General features: G+C 37.9%; 1 protein-coding gene across 1 annotated transcript in view; it reads left to right on the top strand.

Annotated features, from left to right (window-relative positions):
- ARMH4 (armadillo like helical domain containing 4) overlaps positions 1-18,865 on the top strand; it is a 151,878-nt gene extending 133,013 nt beyond the window's left edge. Inside the window, exons 5-7 of the mRNA XM_033187912.1 lie at positions 10,461-10,492; positions 17,163-17,297; positions 17,541-18,865. Of these exons, the coding sequence (XP_033043803.1) occupies positions 10,461-10,492; positions 17,163-17,297; positions 17,541-17,609 (236 nt within the window). The 3' untranslated portion in view covers positions 17,610-18,865. The remainder of the gene's footprint in view (positions 1-10,460; positions 10,493-17,162; positions 17,298-17,540) is intronic.
- Positions 18,866-19,076: the final 211 nt, after the last annotated feature.

Here is a 19,076-nt window from a genome sequence, read left to right on the forward strand (position 1 = left end):
TGATGTAATGAGACAGAATAGTGGCTTCCTCAAAAGATGTCTACCTCTTAATCCCTGGAACATGGGGATATGTTACCTTACATGGCAAGAGCTACTTAGCAGGTGTGATTGAGTTAAGGACCTGGAGATGGGGAGATTGTCACAACGGTCTTTCTGAGACAGAATTAAGAAGGTTAGAGTCAGAGAAGAAAATATGACAGTGGGAGGCAGAGCTTGGAGGGTGGGGGGGGGACAGAGAAAGAGAGAGAGAGACTTGAAGATGTTATGTTGTTAACTTTGAAGATGGAGGAACAGGCCATGAGCCAAGGATTGCATGTGGATTCTAGAAGCTGGAAAAGGCAAGGAAACAGATTCTCTCCTAGAGCCTCTAGAAGGAATTAACCCTGTTGACACCTTGACTTTAGGCCATGAGTCTGAATTTTGGTCTTTCTCTCTCCAGAAATATAAGATAAAAAATGTGTGTTGCTTTATTCCACGATGTTTGTGGTATTGTTATAGTAGCTTTAGGAAACTAGTATACTATACCAGTGTATTAATATACTTGCAGCCCTCCTTGGTTGCAGATGGCTCCTAGGTGATACCTGGTCTTTGTTTCTGGCTAACCCACTGAAGGCTCCGTGGCTAGGGGACACCTCAGGCTCTGATCCTCAAGCCTGCATGTGATGAAAGCAGTGTGCAGGACACCTCCGCAGTGGGCCAGGGCACATGAGTGGAACACAGTGGGCTTAGCTGAACCCAAACAAAGGATTTGTTTGATCAATGAAATGTGAAAATGTCCTCATAAATGCTTGGAACAAGCTCTTCTGGGTTGTTTTATATGAAACAGTTGTTTCACACAGAAACAGTCCAGGTTTCTGAGCCTCTCTGACCATTCCCTACCTGTCTCTTCTGTCACTTTCTCCTCTGGCTTGTCTTTAAATGTTGGGGAGCCAGGATTGTGATCTTGACCTCCAGTCTCACTCTGTGATGATAATTTTATGTCAACTTAACTGGACCATGTGTGCCCAGGCATTTGATCAAACATTATATTGGTTGTGTTTGTGAGGGTGTTTCTGGATGAGATTAACATTTTGTATCGGTCCATTTTTATACTACTATGAAGAAATACCCGAGACAGCGCAACTTATAAAGAAAAAGAGGTTTAATGGACTCAGTTCCACATGGCTGGGGAGGCCTCACAATCATGGTGGAAGGCTAAGGAGGAACAAAGGCACATCTTACATGGCAGCAGGCAAGACAGCATGTGCAGGGGAATGGCCCTTTATAAAACTAACAGATCTTGTGAGATTTAATCACTATCATGAGAACAGCATGGGAAAAACCCACCCCCCATGATTTAATTATCTCCTACCGGGTCCCTCCCAAGACACATGAGGATTGTGGTAGTTACAATTCAAGATGAAACTTGGGTGAGGATGCAGTCAAACCATATTGCATTTGAATCTGTAGACTGGGTAAATACCTCCTAATGTGGGTGGGCTTCATCCAATCCATTGAAGGCTTAAATGGAACAGTAAGTCCAACTGCCCTATGAAAAGGGACAGTTCCTCCTGCCTGACCGCCTGAAAGCTGAGACATTGTTTTTTTTCCCTCTGTCTTCGGGCATGAAACACCAGCTCTTCCCGCATGTTGAGTCTGCAGGCTTTTGGACTACATGAGCTCTCCTGGTTCTCAGGCCTTTGGACTCAGGTTGGAACTAAACCAGTGGCTCTCCTAGATCTCCAGTTTACAGACAGTAGATCTTGGGAAGTCTCAGTTTTCATTATCACATGAGCCAACGCCTTATAATAAATCATTCTCTCTCTCTTCAGCATTGCTCATTCTGAGTTTTAAGTTTCACCCTAAGATTTCTGCCACTCAGTTGGCTGTTTCCCAATGGAGAGTTAAAGATGCTGCTACCCTGGCACACAGGACTGAGTTGGAAAAGTCCTTGGCGAACATGGAAGTAAGAGATCCAGTTTATTTTCTCTGAATGAGAAAGACATATACAAAGAGAGTCCCCTCACCCCACACACAGCACAGACAGGAAGAGAGAGACAGGGAGAGAAAGATAGATAGAGCAACAGAACCAGGCAGACACCCAGACACAGAGTCAGAGAGAAAGAGACAAGGGAAGGGAGAGAAAGGACAGAAAGACACAAATCACAATGTGATGTGCAGAGACACAATGAGAGACAGAGATGGAGGGAGACACACATAGAGGCAGAAAGAGAAGCACATTCGTCAGAGAGAGGGAACGGGGAGGAGAAGGTGAAGGAGTCGGAATGCCAGGTGAGCTAATACACACCACCCCCCAGCTTGAGTATGCCCCATCTCCAGAGCTCAGGAAAGCCCCATGGGCTGTGATAAGTCTCCTTGGCCCACCTGCCCTCACCCCTCCCGAGAGTGACCCATGGGTATACTGAACAGGTTTTAGAGCCATAAAGGGCTGGTTTCAATACCGGATCAGCTGCTTTTTAGCTGTGTGACTCTGAGCACTACTTGAATTTCATTTTCTTCATCCGTAAAATAGGGGATAATAATATCTACTTTGCAAAATTTTTGTGAGGTGTTCAACAAATCTTTATTATTATTTCAGACACATCTTGGATCTCTTCTGGCTCCCATCACTTCCCCTTTAGTAAAAGGGAATTTATGCATATATCTGGGATAAATGTAGTTCATAAAACTGTATTACTGGAAATAAATCAAAATTAAGCATACTCCTCTAAATAAACAGTTTGGGATACTTTTCAGCCTCAGCCCATTAAAACCAATCAGTCTTGCAATTGGTAGGATGCATGGAAATGTTATTTTATTTTTTTAAATTCTATTTTATTATTATTATTTTTGAGACAAGGTCTCGCTCTGTCACCCAAGCTGAAGAGTAATAGCATGATCTCGGCTCACTGCAACCTCCACCTCCCGGGTTCAAGCGATTCTCCTGCCTCAGTCTCCTGAGTAGCTGGTACTACAGGCACATGCCACCACATCCGGCTAATTTTTGTATTTTTAGTAGAGACGGGGTTTTGCCTTGTTGGCCAGGATGGTGGAAATGTTATTTTATCTGCAGCTGCATCTTTGATCTTCACACCCTTTTTGTTCAGCAGAAAAACTGGGAGAGTGGCAAGTTGCTACACCTGGACTCATATACACAAGAGGGCGCTGGCGAACGTGAGAGAGGATCTGTTTTAATAACCCATGACTACTTTTTAATAAAAAAATTAGTTTTTAATTGACAAAAATCGTATATATTTATCAACATGACAATTGACATTCAAAACAACATGATGTTTTGAAATATGTATACATTGTAGAATGGCTAAATCAAGCTAATAACATAATTAGTCTTACCTCACATAGTTAGCATTTTTGTGGTAAGAACACTGAAAATCTACTTTCTTAGCAATTTTCAAGAATACAATACGTTGCGATTAGTGATAGTTATGTGTTGTACAATAGATCTCTTGAACTTATTTCTCCGATCTAATTGAAATTTTGTATCCTTTGACTAATATCTCTCCAACGTGTCCCCCTCCTACACCTGGTAACCACCATTCTCTGCTTCTATGAGTTATACTTTTTCAGATTCTACATATAAGTGAGATCGTGTGATATTTATCTTTCTGTGCCTAGCTTATTTTACTTAACATAATATTCTCTAGGCTCATCTATGTTGCTGCAAATGATAGGAATTTATTCTTTTTTATGGCTGAATAATATTCCACTGTGTATATATACAGTACCACATTTTCTTTATTCATGTGTTGATGGGCATTTAAGTTGATTCTATATCTTAAGTATTGTGAATAGTGTTACAGTGAACATGAGAGTGCAGATATCTCTTCAACATACCGATTTAATTTCCTTTGAATATGTACCCAGTGGGATTGGGGGATCACATGATAGTTCTATTTTAATTTTTGAGGAACTTCCATACTGTTTTCCGTAATGACTGTACCAATTTCCATTGCCACTAACAGTGTACAAGGTTTCCTTTTCTATACATCTTGCCAAACCTTGTTATCTTTTGTCTTTTTGATCATAGCCTTTCTAATAGATGTGAATTGATACCTCATTGTACATTTAATTTATATATCTCTGATAATTAGTGATGTTGAACATTTTTCATGGACTTTTTGGCCATTTGTATGTCTTTTTTGAGAAATGTCTATTCAGTCCTTCCCCCATATTTGTTTTCTTGCTATTCAGTTGTACGAATTCATGATATATTTTGGGTATTAACCTCTTATCAGATATATAGTTTGCAAATATTTTCTCCCATTCTATAGCTTGTCTTTTCACTCCGTTGGTTGGCTCCTTGGCTATATGGAATCTTTTTAGTTTGGTAAAATCCCAGTTGTCTATTTTTGTTTTTCTTTCCTGTGCTTTTGGAGTGATAGCCAAACAATCATTGCCATGTCCAATGTCATAAAGCTTTTCCCCTATATTATCTTCTAGTAGATTTCTAATTTCAGGTCTTACGTTTAAGTTTTTAATTCATTTTGAGTTGATTTTTGTATATGGTGTGAGATGAGGCTCTAAGTTTATTCTTTTGCATGTGGATATCCAGTTTTCACAACACAATTTATTAAAGAGACTGTCCTTTCCCCATTGTGTGTTCTTAGCACCTTTGTTGAAAATCCATTGATGGTAAATGCATGAATTTATTTCTGGGCTCTTGAGTCTGTTCCATTGATCTGTATATCTGTTTTTATGCCAATGCCACACTGTTTTGGTTATGTAATATATTTTGAAGTTAGGTACTTTGATGCCTCCAGTTTTTTTTTTTTGTTTTTTTTTTTGTCATCAGTGTTCAAGATTGCTTTGGCTATTTTGTGGTCTTTTGTGGTTCCATAGAAATTTTAAGATCTTTTTTCTCTATTTCTGTGAAAAGTGTCATTGGGATTTTGATAGAGATTGCACTGAATTTGTAGATGGTTTTAGGTTATATGGACATTTAAACAATATTAATCTAGTCTGTGAACATGGGATATTTTTCAATTTATTTGTGTCTCCTTCAATCTTGTTCATCAATGTTTTATAGATTTTAGTGAACAGGTCTTTTGCCTCCTTGATTAAATTTATGCCTAAGTATTTCTTTTTTTGTAGCTATTGTGAATGGAATTGTTTTCTTGATTTCTGTTTTAGATAACTCATTGGTAGGATATAGAAACTCTTGATTTGTGCATGTTGATTTTGTATCCTGCATTTTACTGAATTTGTTTATAACCTCTAACCATTTTTTTGGTGGAGTTTTTAGTTTTATATAAATAAGATTATGTCATCCGTAAACAATGACAATTTAAGTTCTTCCTTTTATTATTATGAGACAGGGTCTTGGTCTGTTGTCAAGGCTGGAGTGCAGTGGCATGAACACAGCTCACTGCAGCCTCAACCTCCTGGGCTCAAGCAATCCTCTCACCTCAGCCTCCCGAGTAGCTGGGACTACAGGTGTGCCACTACACCCAGCTAATTTTTGTATTTTTTGTAGAGACAAGGTTTTGCTATGTTGCCCAGGCTGGTCTTGAACTCCTGGGCTCAAGTGAGCTGCCTGCCTCAGCCTCCTGAAGTGCTGGGATTGCAGGTGTTAGCCACTGTGCCTGGCCAAAGTTCTTCCTTTATAATTTGGATGGCTTTTATTTTGTTCTCTTACCTATTTGCTCTGGCCAGGACTTCCACTTCTAAGTTTAATATAAGTGACAAGAGTGGGCATCTTTGTCTTGTTCCTTATCTTAGAGGAAAAGCCCTCAACTTTTCACCAATGAGTATAATATTAGCTGTGGGCTTGTTATATATGACCTTCATTCATGCCTACTTTCTTTTCTGTGTACCTTTCTCTCTACTAGAAGGAGACCAGAGGTCTTATTATAGCACTGTGCTCTTGGATTTGCATTAAATAAAATTTCAAGAAAGATAACAAAACAGTGGGATTAGAGTGAATCTGTAGCTGTGGGCTGAGCTGTGAGCCAAGTGGAAAGGCTGTAACTTCTTGTGTTCACTATCAGCAATCTACTATCAACTTTAATTTGCAAAGGTTTATGGAAATGTGGGGGATTTTGTTGTAAAATGTGTTTTTTTCTTAATTTAAAAGTAGTGAGAAATTGTGATTTGCTAAATCCTAAAAATACAGAGGATAAAAGAAAAATCACCCATAATTCTACCTCCCAATTAATCAGTCAACTGAATTGATTAATTCAGTTAGCATTGTGATGTGCATTGTTCAAATTTTACACGTACTATTTTTTATCTACAAACTCAGGCTCACATTATACTACACTATTTTTTTCCTTTGCAATATATAAGTTGAACAACATCTTGCCATTAAGTATTTTAAAAATAATTTTATTTTCATATAATACTCTGTAGACATAACCTAAGGTTTTGTTTTCCCTTGAGTGTTTAAACCAATCCTGTCTTGTTGGATATTAATATTGTTTACATACTCCTTTCTAGTATAAATATTTTGTGAACATGATTTAAAGAAAATTTTTGTGCATATTCATGATTGTTTAAGATACATGTCTTCTATAACTGGAGCTTTGTATAAAACATTTTAACCTTAATAAAGCTTTTGATATAGATTGCAAATCTCCCCTCCCCCTCTGTAGCTCTGAAAAGCTGTATCTGTTCATACTTCTTTAATTACTGTGATGTTTCTCTATTTTTTAAAAATTGCAGTTGTCAGTTTTCCTGTTTATAAATAACTATCTTTAAATTTTTTAAAATTTAAATTTAATTTTTTTTTTTTTTTGTAGAGACAGGAGTCTCGCTATGTTACCTCGACTGGTCTCAAGCAATCTGGCTGCCTTGGCCTTCCAAAGTGCTGGAATTACAAGCATGTGCCAGTGTGTCTGGCCATCATCTTTTTTTTTTTTTTAACTAAAAATATTTCTTTATAATTTTCTTTCTTCTTGTATTGCATTCTCTTATCATTTTCTACCCCTTAAGTTTTAAAATGTTCATTGCATAAGATTTATATTTATTTTGACTTGAATGTTTTGCTGAAAACTGTTTACAGGATCCTCATGAATGAGAATCAGGCTTACTCAAAGATTGTAAACTCACTTAAATAAATATTTTCTGAAAGAAGAAAAAATACGTATTAAGCACCTCAGTGTTTAATATTATGCAGAGGACCTTGGCGGATACCTGAGAAGCACAAGGCATGGCCCTCCGGGATCTCGTGTTCTTAGATGGGGAAACATCATCAAGCTCACAGTCTAAGAATAGTGTTTCCTCAACCTTTTTAGACCTATGCCCACCAGAATACTCACTATCCTCTCTCACCAGCCAAGAATATTTTGCCTGCCTTTCCTACTCTGTGTTATGAATTGCTGAACTAGATCAAAGGAACGTGCTCCTTCAGATATCTGTGCACATGTAAACATCTTGCACTGATGTACTTTCTTGCCTTCAGTGGAGAATTACTTCATTAGATAATCATCCAAAGTAGGACTGTGAAATTTACTCTAAGAACCTAAGATGTGGACAGTTTACCAGTGAAGCCTGGGTTGATAAGGCCTAAGTTAAAATGCTTCTCTTGGCGATGAGTTTCCTACAGTACACAAGCCTATCAGTGCCTTGGACCCTGGGTTGGTCTTTGCCTCCTTTTCCTCTTCTCCAGGCTATCCCTATCCTGCACCATCTTGCTTCCTCCCCTAGGCACTCATATTAACGTTCCTGCCTCCACCTTTCTTTTGATTTGCCCTATTTATTGTATAATACCCAAATGAGTCCCTGATTGCAAGCATCTTGCTTCAAAGGTTGGTGGGTTCTGCCTTGCACTCTAGCAACTGGCTTTCCTGCTCTGTTCTTCACTCTTTCCGTCCCTACATTGCTGCTTGTCATCCACTTCTCGTCATAGACTTGGTGGCCTAACCCCTTTCTCAGTGGAATTAGTTTTATAACTTCTACTGACTTTAGAGCATAATGCCGATCAAACACAATGTACATAATATCTGTTGAATGAATGACTTGGAAACATTATCTTGCTTCTGTTTAAATATATGTCATGGGCTTAAGTGAAATATATTTACAAAATACTCATATTTTACTTACCTTTCTTCCCCTCCTGCCCTAGATTTCTATACTAAACACTTTGCATGTGTTATTTCTAATCTTCACAACAATCTTGCAAGACAGATGTTGCCATGTCTCTGTGTAAGGAAGCTATGGGTCCAGAGTTTCTCCAAATTCACTCAGTGGATCAGTGGTGGATCTTACTTCTCCATGGAACCACTCCTAGAATCACTAATCCCTGGCCTTATTCCAGAGGTTCCTAGACTTTCTTCTTTTGATCTCCCCATGACCTTGCTCTTATCCTGATTGATCACCACCATCTTTGTCTGAATCCCTTTGAGACAGAGGGAGCTAGGAGGGAAGGACAAGAGAGAGGTCTTGACAAGGGCTCTGCATAAGAGATTAAAGCCAGGACCGAGGGAGGTAGAAGGGTCAAAGGTATCTTCACATTTTCAACTTGAAGGAGAACAGTGGTAGTATCACTAAAAGAAATCAGTAGTTCAAAAGTCTTACTCCTGGGTTTTTTAAATTAGGTTTGAGTTCCAATGACTTTCTTTCTTTTCTTTTTTTTTTTTTTGAGATGGAGTCTTCCTCTGTTGCCCAGGCTGTGTGACGTTGGCTCACTGCAACCTCTGCCTTCCAGGTGCCTTGGACCTGGAGTGATTCTCCTACCTCAGCCTCCTGAGTAGCTGGGATTACAGGTGTCTGCTACCACACCTTGCTAAATTTTTTGTATTTTTAGTAGAGACGGGGTTTCACCATGTTGGTCAGGCTGGTCTCAAACTCCACTCACCTCGGCCTCCCAAAGTGCTGGGATTACAGGTGTGAGCCACCATGCTTGGCGCCAATGACTCTTTACTCACTGGTTAACCATGAGCAAGTCTCTTAGCTTCTCTTGAGCCCCAGTTTCCTCATCTTTTCCCTGAGCATAATCTGACCTGACTCTCATGTTTGTCGTTGGTTTGCTGTTCAAGTGATGCAATGCATGTGTCATGCTTTGTAAGGGTGGGAGCTGTGTGCACGCCAGCCATCATCAGTATTTGCAGATATATTATTACTAGAGTCAGATTGTAAATGGAGGCACCGACTTCTTGGTTAAAGTATATCTATGCCAGGGGCCAGCAAACTATAGTCCATGGCCCATATGTAGCCTGCTGCCTGGTTTTGTGTGGCCCCTGAGCAAAGAATGCTTTTTACATTTTAATAGGGTTGAAAAAAATGAAAAGAAAAGTATTTATGACATTTGAAGATTACATGAAATTCAAATTTTAATATCCATAAATAAAGGTTATTGGAGCATAGCTGAACCTATTTATTTATGTGTCATCTACGGCCACTTTTGTGTTATATAAGAACAGAATTGAACAGTTGTGACAGAGACTATGCGCTCTGCAAAACCTGAGATATTAACTAGCTGACTCTTCGTTAAGAAAAGTTTTCCACTCTGTTTCCTTCCTTCCTATCTGTTGAAGCTTCTCAAAAGCAGAGAAAATTCCAGGAAATCTTAAAAGTTTTTTTATACTTATTTCTTTTGTTTGATAATAAAGGTAAAATGAGAATATATTTGTCTTTTCTTCCTCCTTTCTGATACTTTTACAAGTAAATCTTCATTCAATGTTGAAACATTATTATGACTTTGAAAGGTAATTAAGGGTAAAAAAAAAAAAAAAAAACCGCCAACAAACTCAAACCAACCTTAACATGGCCATTCTAACACGTATTTCAAAAATGAAATTGATGCTTCCTTCTACTCTTGGCTTATTTATGTATTCCCAAATGGCTGCAACTATGGTCTACATACAATTTCATAGTTGATCAGCCCTTTTCAGTTGGCTTTGTAAATATTACTTGGTCATTGCTTTTATTTTTCATAATGGTTGTATTGCTATAGAATGGTACTGTTCACAAGTTATATGTCTTTCAGAAATACTTCTTGTTCTTGCCTTTCGTCCAGTCCTTGCTTCTTCAAATATGATTGCAACTGCTTCTCTTTGGAGCCAGCTCTGGGCAGCCTGGGCTTGCTTATTTTCCCTTCCTACCTTAATCTGTGCCATCTGATATTGATTCAAGTGCAGCATTCCCACTGAGCTTACAAAATGAGAAAGATGAGGAATAAAGCCAAAGAAAAAGTGTCAGAGAATAAATGAACTTGATATTTTAAAGGTGATTTTCACTTTGCCCATACCTCCCCACCAATCATTCAATAATAATAGAAAAAACATTTAGCAAACAAAAATATTCTCCATTTATCTAATAATGATATGAGGGATGTTTGTGCTCTCCTTTGCATTTCTAAATAAGTAGAAATAAAAACAAGACCATTCTTGTCATTATGTTATACTGTTAATCCTTTTACTGTGTTTAATACAAAAGAACTCTTCAATCTGTCAAATTAACTAAATACCATGAAATATAAGTAAAAATGGTTATTTACATTTTATTATCTTATTTTTTCCTAGTGAGAAGCTGGATGGAAAAATTAAAAGACAAGGTAAGAAAAGTATTTTCTTCCATTGGATTTATTTTTAGGGGCATATAGCTTTGTTAAGCAAAAGATCTTCAGAGTAGTGGCGCTTTAGTTTATTATTCTGATTCTGGTAATCTATCTAAAGATTCAGGGCCACTTGCAGTACCCTGCAAAAAAGAAGGCCTTCCCTTTAAATCCCTTCTTTTGGAACACAGGAGACACCTTATTCTTTGGAGTACCATTCACTCATATAAAAGTATCAGAATTTACCTTGTTTGATATGCTCAACAGAATAATATCATTGACATGTCAAGTTTCTTTTCGGGGAATTTCAGGATTGTAATTCCATTCCTTCTGGCTTTTTTTTTTTTTTCCCAGTATCAAGCTCTCTAGGTGTGTAGTTTATCACAGTGCTGCCACTTACTAGGTACTGATGAGCTGACCTGTCTGGAATGGCCAACTATAGAAAAAGATTTTCTTTTTTTGCATTAATTCTGCCATCTACATAGTGATTGACAACGTTAACTTCCAGGTTGATATTGTTTATTTTCTTTTGATTTTCAACCCTCTCCAAGTCTTTGCTTTTGGTTACTTGGTAATTTTAAGCTGAATTACTCATAAAGATATAGATGGAGTCCTGAATTCCTTGTTGTAACCTGTGTCAGATCCCATTATTACAGCCCAGTTCAGATTTCATTGGGATTTCAGCTAAATGGAAATCTTCTCAGTGGTCAGATACTGAGTTACCTTCAATTCACCAGTCTCAATATATTTCTATTGATGGCATTCCACATCTTTTTTATTACCTGCAGTCAATTTCCCTCATGTTTGAATTATTAATATTATTTTACTACAGCTTAATATTAAAGGATACATTCAATTGCAAATAAATTTATATAATTGTATTAATTCTCCTTACTATTTCTGCTTCTAAGTAAAATTTAGCACAGATAATTTTTGAGAATGAGACTATTTTATGTTCATATAAATTAAAAGTGACATTGAAAAATTTTAAGCCTGTTGAGGTCAGTGGAGGCCATTTTGATATTTGTAATGGGTCCAATTGTGGGGAGAGGTGGGCTGCGATCAGATGGACTGAGAAACACTTGAGGGGAAGAAAAGTTCAAAAGTTTAGAACTGGATATATTCACATTGGTAGTGTTTCCTGTTATTTTTCAGGGAAAAATATGATGCAATGAAAATTAAACAGGATTTGTTATATTAACCTAGGAATTCATATATCATTGTTTCCATAGAAAGTATCCTGAGTTATTTAACAAAGAGACCAAAAAAAAAAAAAAAAGTCTTAAGAAAATAAATTTTGTCAGGTAACCTGTTTTGAAATTTGATATTGTTAAATTTCTTATCTGCATGTATATATAGCTTTACCATTCCCTTAAAATAATCTGTGCAGCTTTAGAGAAAGGCTGTATATTTTTATTCCTGTGAACCCTTTATTCTTATCTTGTCTCAAAATCTTGGTACCTTTTTCTTGCTCCTTTTTATCAAGAGAAATAATTTTGTGCGTGACCCCTAGTTTTCTAGCTTATTTTGAAGTTTTCCAAGCTTTCTCATCACTTTCTTCCATAGTATTTTTTTCAGTATATTTTAATTAAAAAATTGTAGGAAGCACATTTTGGATTCCAGTGGTGACTGTCATGTGTGCCTATCTCTTCATCTTTGACTCTTGGAGGGACTCATTTAAATCTTCCCCATATTCCCTGCCTTCTTCCATGGTTGAACGATTACATGCTAATTTGATATGTATATTTTATATGTATATACACACATGTACATATATCTTCCTTTAACAAGTCTTACAGGTGATCCTGGTACGTGCTGAAGCTTGAGAAGATACATGTACATAGATCTTACACACATATATACGTATATCTTCCTCACTTTCTATTGTCCATCCATCCGTTCATCCATCCATCCATCCATCATCTATTAAAGTCTTGTTGGTCATTATCTTCAGAAACTATTTGAGTACAAAACTGTTGTCTCTTTGATGAAAGTCACAGAATCCCTTAGAACTGAAAACTAAACTACATGCCTAACCTGGCTCTTCAGGCAAGCCAGGACACTCTGTCAGGTTAGCTTCATTTAATTGTTTCAGTATTGAGTCTCTGTTGGTTAGCTGGATTCTAGAAAGGGTGGTGTTTTCAAAAATTCTGAATTGTTCCTTTTGTTGTTGTAGTTTAGTCTTTCTATATTAAGATTAAGATCAGCTATGAATGACAGCCAATCCGCCCCCACCCCCAATGACAATGGCTTAGCCAAGATAGAAGTTTGTTCTCTCTCTCTCTCTTTTTTCTTTTTTCTTTTTTTGGCAGAGTCTCGCTCTGTCACCTAGGCTGGAGTGCAGTGATCTTGGCTCACTGCAACCTCCACCTCCCAGGTTCAAGTGATTCTTATGCCTCAGCCTCCTGAGTAGCTGGGATTACAGACATGTACCACTATGCCCAGTCAATTTTTGTATTTTTAGTAGAGACGAGGTTTCACCATGTTGGCCAGGTTGGTTTTGAACTCCTGGCCTTATCTGACCTGCTCGCCTCAGCCTCCCAAAGTGCTGGGATTACAGGCATGAGCTACTGTGCCTGGCCCCTATTGTCTCCTGTTTTTAAGTCTGAGATAGTCACAGGTTAGTGGGGAGTGACACAGTGACAGGGGCCCAAGCTTCTTCTATTTGATGCTCCACCATTTGTGAGCTTCATCCCCAAGGTGACCTCATGATCCTGGATGGCACTTCTGACTTAGCTATGTGCATATTCTAGTCAGAGGAAGGAGGAAAAAGAGGGAGGCTAATGACACCCCTTTCTTTTTAAAAGGGAGAATAAAAGCACTCTGTCATTCTTAAAGGGGAAGAATAAGGGCTCTGCTCCCCTTTTATAGAACATATCTTGAAATTTTCTTCTGCCACTGACATATCATCTTCTTGGTGAAACTTACCACATGGTTGTACCCAGCTTCCCAGTAGGCAAGAAATCTTTATTTTGTTCCCACTCCCAAATTGGAGGCTCCTTTACTATAGAAGAAGAAAAGAATGGATATTGAAGGACAGTTCCTGTATTAATTCCATCATTAACTGTCTTCTTGGCTAAGCGTTCAAGTTGGTGATCCTTGTTAGGCAAGTTTTAACTTGGCTACTCATTAGTATATCTTTTCAGCATCTAAATTGCTTTTCAAAACTGAAGATGCATAACAATTTTAATTGTGTAATAAAGACCAGGCCTGTTGTTACATCAATAAAACCAATACATTTCTTCTAGCTTAAGGAAACCATTCAGAAAATGAATGGCCCAGACTATACTTTATAGCAGCAATTCTCAATGTATAGTCTGGACCAGCAGCATCAGCATCACCTGGAGCTTGTTGGATGTGCAAATTCTCACACTCCACTGTAGACCTACCTCCCAGGAACTCTGGGAATGGGGCCCAACAGTCTGCATTTTAGCAAGTCTTGCAGGTGATCCTGATGCATGCTGGAGTTTGAGAACAACCATTGCACAGAAATCATAAGGATGCTGTCTCAGTTCTGCAGACTTTAGGCAGTACAGCATATCATTTGGTTTCCTATGGCTTTCTTGATGACAGAGTTCTGAACAAATATGTCATCCTAAGAAGGAAGGATACCTTTCTCGTTGACTTCAAACAAACAAAACTTCAAAGCCTAACAAAAACAAATATATTTAGCAATATTTTGACTTATAATTTACTTTAAAATTTAAAACTTTATTTGGAAATAATTTAAAATTTACAGATGAGATACATGAGTAAGAATGGTACAAAGAACATTCCTACACCTTTACCTGGATGCGCCCGTTATTCACATTTTACCCCATGTGCTTTATCATTTGCTGCCACGTTCTTCTCTTTTTTCCTGAACTATTTGAGGATGAGTTGCATGTGTTGTGGCCTGTTTACCCTTATATACTTCAGTGTATATTTCCTGAGAATGAGGGTATATTTTAAGCAGATCTTTGTGCAGTTATTAGCTGGAGTATATTCAATATCAATATAATACTTTTATGGAATCTAGTATTCATATTTCAGTTTTTTCAACAAACCCAAAATATCCTTTATAAGAGCATTTTTTCTCCTCTCTTAAAGAATCCACTCTAGGATTATGTAACACATTTAGTTGTCATGTTTCTGTAATTTCCTTTAATCTGTAACATTTTTATTGCCATCTTTTATCTTTTATGACATGAACATTGCTAAAGAATACAGTCTTTTTAAAAAAACAGAATATATTTTCAGTTTGTTGGATGTTTCCTCATGATTCGATTCAGGTTATGCATTCTGGGTTGGAATAATACATTGGTGCAATTGTGTCTTTCTCAGGGTGTCCTTGGGGCACGTGTATATGCAATAATTTGGAACAGAAAATAAAGTATTAGGTAGAATTTATAACTTAAAACTGTGTGCATGTTGTCTTATTTCTTTTCATTGCTGAAGAAATCAAGCCATGAGCAATTCTAACAGAAGAGCGTATTTTCCCTTAGTCAGTTTGGAAAGAAGAATAGTTAAATTACATCTTAAGATGGTACGTTGCTTTGCTCCCATCTTGTAATTTACTTGTAATTTCAAAGCAAGGCAGAGGCCCCCCAAAAAGGAAAAAAAAATAGAGGAGACCAAAAAGAGAGGTGTAACTGAATTTTTGTGAAATCTACATAATTGAGAGCTCTAGCCAACTTTAACCATTCCACAATGAAAGTATACTTTAAAACATCATGTTGTACATGATGAGTACGTACAGTTTTGTATGTCGATTTACAAATATATATGTCAATTTGAAAAAATAAAGCTCCATAAGTAAAAGGCTTAAGTGTGTCAATGAGAAATGCACAAATGGTCACATACTTGAGAATACCGATGTTGTTGGTGTGGGATTAAGTTATAGAGTATGAGGAGACCTCCACAGAGGCTGATCACGTTGACCTTCCAAAAGTTCAAATGTTACTGTGCATGAAAAGCCTAATCATCTGGTTATCATAAACCATTAAAGGTTATCATATTTCAACATGTATGTGTTTCCATAAACTGGGAATGGTAATTAAAAATAATTCACAGTTCTTGTATGAGCACCAATGCTTTGCTGTTGTTCAGTATTTTCCCACATGGAAAATTACAGAGTTTTTATAAGCCTTAAGTAGATTTGGAAGAACTTTAGAAAAAGTTTGGGCTTCTACAAAGCATATTAATTTATTGAAAAATGACTAGGCTTTGTTTCTTGGGGAAAAATACTTAGTGTGCTGAGGAACAGTGGTATTGTTCTCAAATTAATGGAAAAATTTCCATATTTTGCCCTAAGTTAAGACTCTGGGAGGCAGAAACAGTGAGGGAGCTGTCTGAATACAAGAGGAAGGTGCTGCCGTTTCATAAGCTCTGATGTATTCCTTGGATGTCCTGCTAGAAATGTTGGGAAAACATCACAGCCTACACACTTCAGCACTTTCAGGAAAACTTTTATCCTCTGTCCTGCTCTGTTTTTGGCTCACTTTGAAAAATACTAAAAACAGTTTGTGCTGTATTAGAAATTTAAAAGATAGTCATATAAATGAATAGACTTATGAACAATTTTAATTGTTTATGTATTTTATATGGGTAGGCTTCTAGGAGGGGCTTCTTGGGAGGTAAACCATTACCTGTGTTCCCCCATGAAAGGGCTATAGGTTAGTACATACCCTGTTAGCCCATAGGAGTCTTATTGACCAAGGTGTAGGGATCACTCTGAGTACAATGGCCTTGCCCTAAGCTTGGGTAGGTCCTGAAGTACTTACTCAAGTCCAGGGATCATCCTGCTCTCTGAGGACCAAAGTATCCATAGTGACACCTTGGAGACACTGGAAACATAGATGAATTTGACACTTTCAGGATCTTTTGGAGGTATCGTGTTGTTGGTAGTGATCTTTGTGTCCTTCTCTGCCACTTCCTTTCTTTGGGGATGGGACATTCGGAATTCCCTCCCAACCTCCAACTTTGTCTTGTCTATTGGGAAGGCGATCCCATTCACAGAAATCACTCCATCCATTTTGTGTGCACACTCTCTCCTTGTCCTTGTCTTTTCTGCCTTTGCTCCGACACCTAACATTCCTCCCCTTGCCTTTACAGGCCCTTTTCTTCCTTGTTTTCAGAAGCCCTCCCCTTTTACTCACAAGCATTTTCATCTTTCTTCTCTTACTGTAATGCAGCTAAGACAGACTGGGAGAGGGAGAAGAGAGGACCACCACTGTCAAGGCCCTCTTTTTACCCCCCAGCAAACACAGTATTTCAGAGGACACTTTGACCTCCTTTAAGCTTGATGCTGGCTGATATTTCCAATTTATAGCATTTTAGTAGTCCTGGCATTCTCAGAGGCTTACTTCATCCATCTTTAATACAAATTATATTTCTGTCATCAGAACCTGATGTTGACAAATGTGCACAAGCTAGTGGCTGTAAGTGCCACTAGTTCTGGCTGATTTATTTCTATACTTCTATGTATTTGAAATAGCCCCAAAATTGGCCTACCTCTCTCTCTGTTGCCTTCTCCCTAAAAAGTTACTGTATTTTAGGTTTAGTTTTATCTTATAACAAAGCAGACGGGATAATTCAAAGTGTCTAAAAACCTGCTGCCATCCAGCAGAAATGAGAAACCCAGGGCAGTGCTCTGTTTAGCATCCTAATGTGTGTTTCCTTTTCTATGCAGGCTGGTTACATGTCTGGGATGCTGGTGCCTGTAGGGGTTGGGATAGCTGGAGCCTTGTTCATCTTGGGAGCCCTCTACAGCATTAAGGTTATGAATCGCCGAAGGAGAAATGGTTTCAAAAGGCATAAAAGAAAGGTATGGAACCAACAATAGCAAAACCTAATCAGTTTCAGAACATTCTTTGCTTATCTAATTTACTTAATAAAGCACACGGAGTTTAATGATGCTTGAGCGGTATTGACGTGCCCAGTGGTCTGGATTAGCTGCTGTAGCTCCTGCCTCGGCTTCATTTGTTAGCGTGTCTTTTAAAGGGGGCCTGTTTCTCAGCTTTGCTCTGCGGCAGGAAGGGTTTAATGCTTTTCTGTTTTCTTTCTCTAGCAGAGAGAATTCAACAGCATGCAAGATCGAGTAATGCTCTTAGCCGACAGCTCTGAAGATGAATTTTGAATTGGACTGGGTTTTAATTGGGATATTCAACGATGCTACTATTCTAATTTTTATTTTGGAGCAAAAAAAAAAGAACAACAACCTGCCACATTGCTGCTATCAGGCCGTTAGTCCTAGTGTCTGCTGGGTGCTGGGTAGTAGATTTTTCTTGTACTGAGCAGAAATGGCATGCTGTATACTAAATGTATCATGCAGTATTTGGTTTTATTCTGTAGTGAATTTTCCACAACTATGGGCTACAACTCATAAATATGCAGCATATATGTTTTTCAGTAGGAGTTGCTACATTAGGCAGAGTAAATATTTTGTATTTTTCCACAGTGTCTTTTCCTTGATTTGAATTACCTGCATTGAGAATAATGATTGTTGCCACCAAGGCATGCCTGACTTTGAGATATAAATCTTCACAAAGAATAACTTCTCATCATTATACTCTACCTACGTGAAACCATGGGCTTGTGAGCCATGGTACATACTGCATTTGCATCAAACTAGCAGCAACTCAGAATGAAATCATTTTCATTAAGAAGTTCTCTCAGCATATTAGGATTATATGTAGATTTGTACGTGTTTTGCATTATGTGCTTCAGTCTCCTAGTTTTATTATTTCTCACCTTCGTTTTATTCTTATTCTTGGTGAGGAAAAATGCACTAGAAATAATACATTAAATTGACTCTTAGTCTTAATGTATGCTTGCAGTCTTAAATAGTGTGATTGAGTCCAGCAGAGTCATACATGCTTATGATTAAGAGGTATGCTTTTTGTGGTACTATTTGATTTTGCCAAGAAGAAATGAGGAAGACATCAAGAATGAGATGAGGGTAGGTAAACTCTCAGAGCATTTCTCTCTGCCATTTGGTTCTATGCTTATGTGGCTACTAATGTGACTAATTCAGAGTGTTGTATTTCCACATCTGTGGTCTTCACCATGGGAAAAGTGGGCTACCATTGGTCCTTATTTGGCTTTATTAGAAAAATAGACATTCTATCGTTTGTCTGCCCAGTGACCAGAGTCCTGGTGCACAACAGAGCTCGTGGGAAACCAGCCTCTCTCAGGGCACCCCGCTATGAGGATGTTAAACTATGTTCGATCATTTCTCATCTCCCTTGGAATGTAATTCCCTGCCCTGTACAAAATAGGATACTCCAATGCGCTATTTGAATCTAGGAATTGAGGACTTGTAGTTAGTTGAGTTTTGGGGTAAAGACTTGGCTCATATGGAAGAATAAAGGTTATTTATTAATAGTGCTGTCACTGTGGAGAACTTGTTGGGGTTTATTAGAACTTGTCTACTATGTTCAAGAAAAATTGCACAATTATTCCTCATAGCTACTATGTGAGGTAGGACATTTGTTTTTATTCTCCCATTTGACTGAAGATGGAACTGAAGCAGAGGAGTGAAATGATTTTCCAAAGTTGTACCTTAAGAGAATCAGCGTGAGAACCCACTTGGACCCAGAGCCAT

Source organism: Trachypithecus francoisi, unplaced genomic scaffold, assembly GCF_009764315.1.
Source record: "Trachypithecus francoisi isolate TF-2019V2 unplaced genomic scaffold, Tfra_2.0 Lachesis_group3, whole genome shotgun sequence".
Classification (NCBI taxonomy): Eukaryota; Metazoa; Chordata; class Mammalia; order Primates; family Cercopithecidae; genus Trachypithecus; species Trachypithecus francoisi.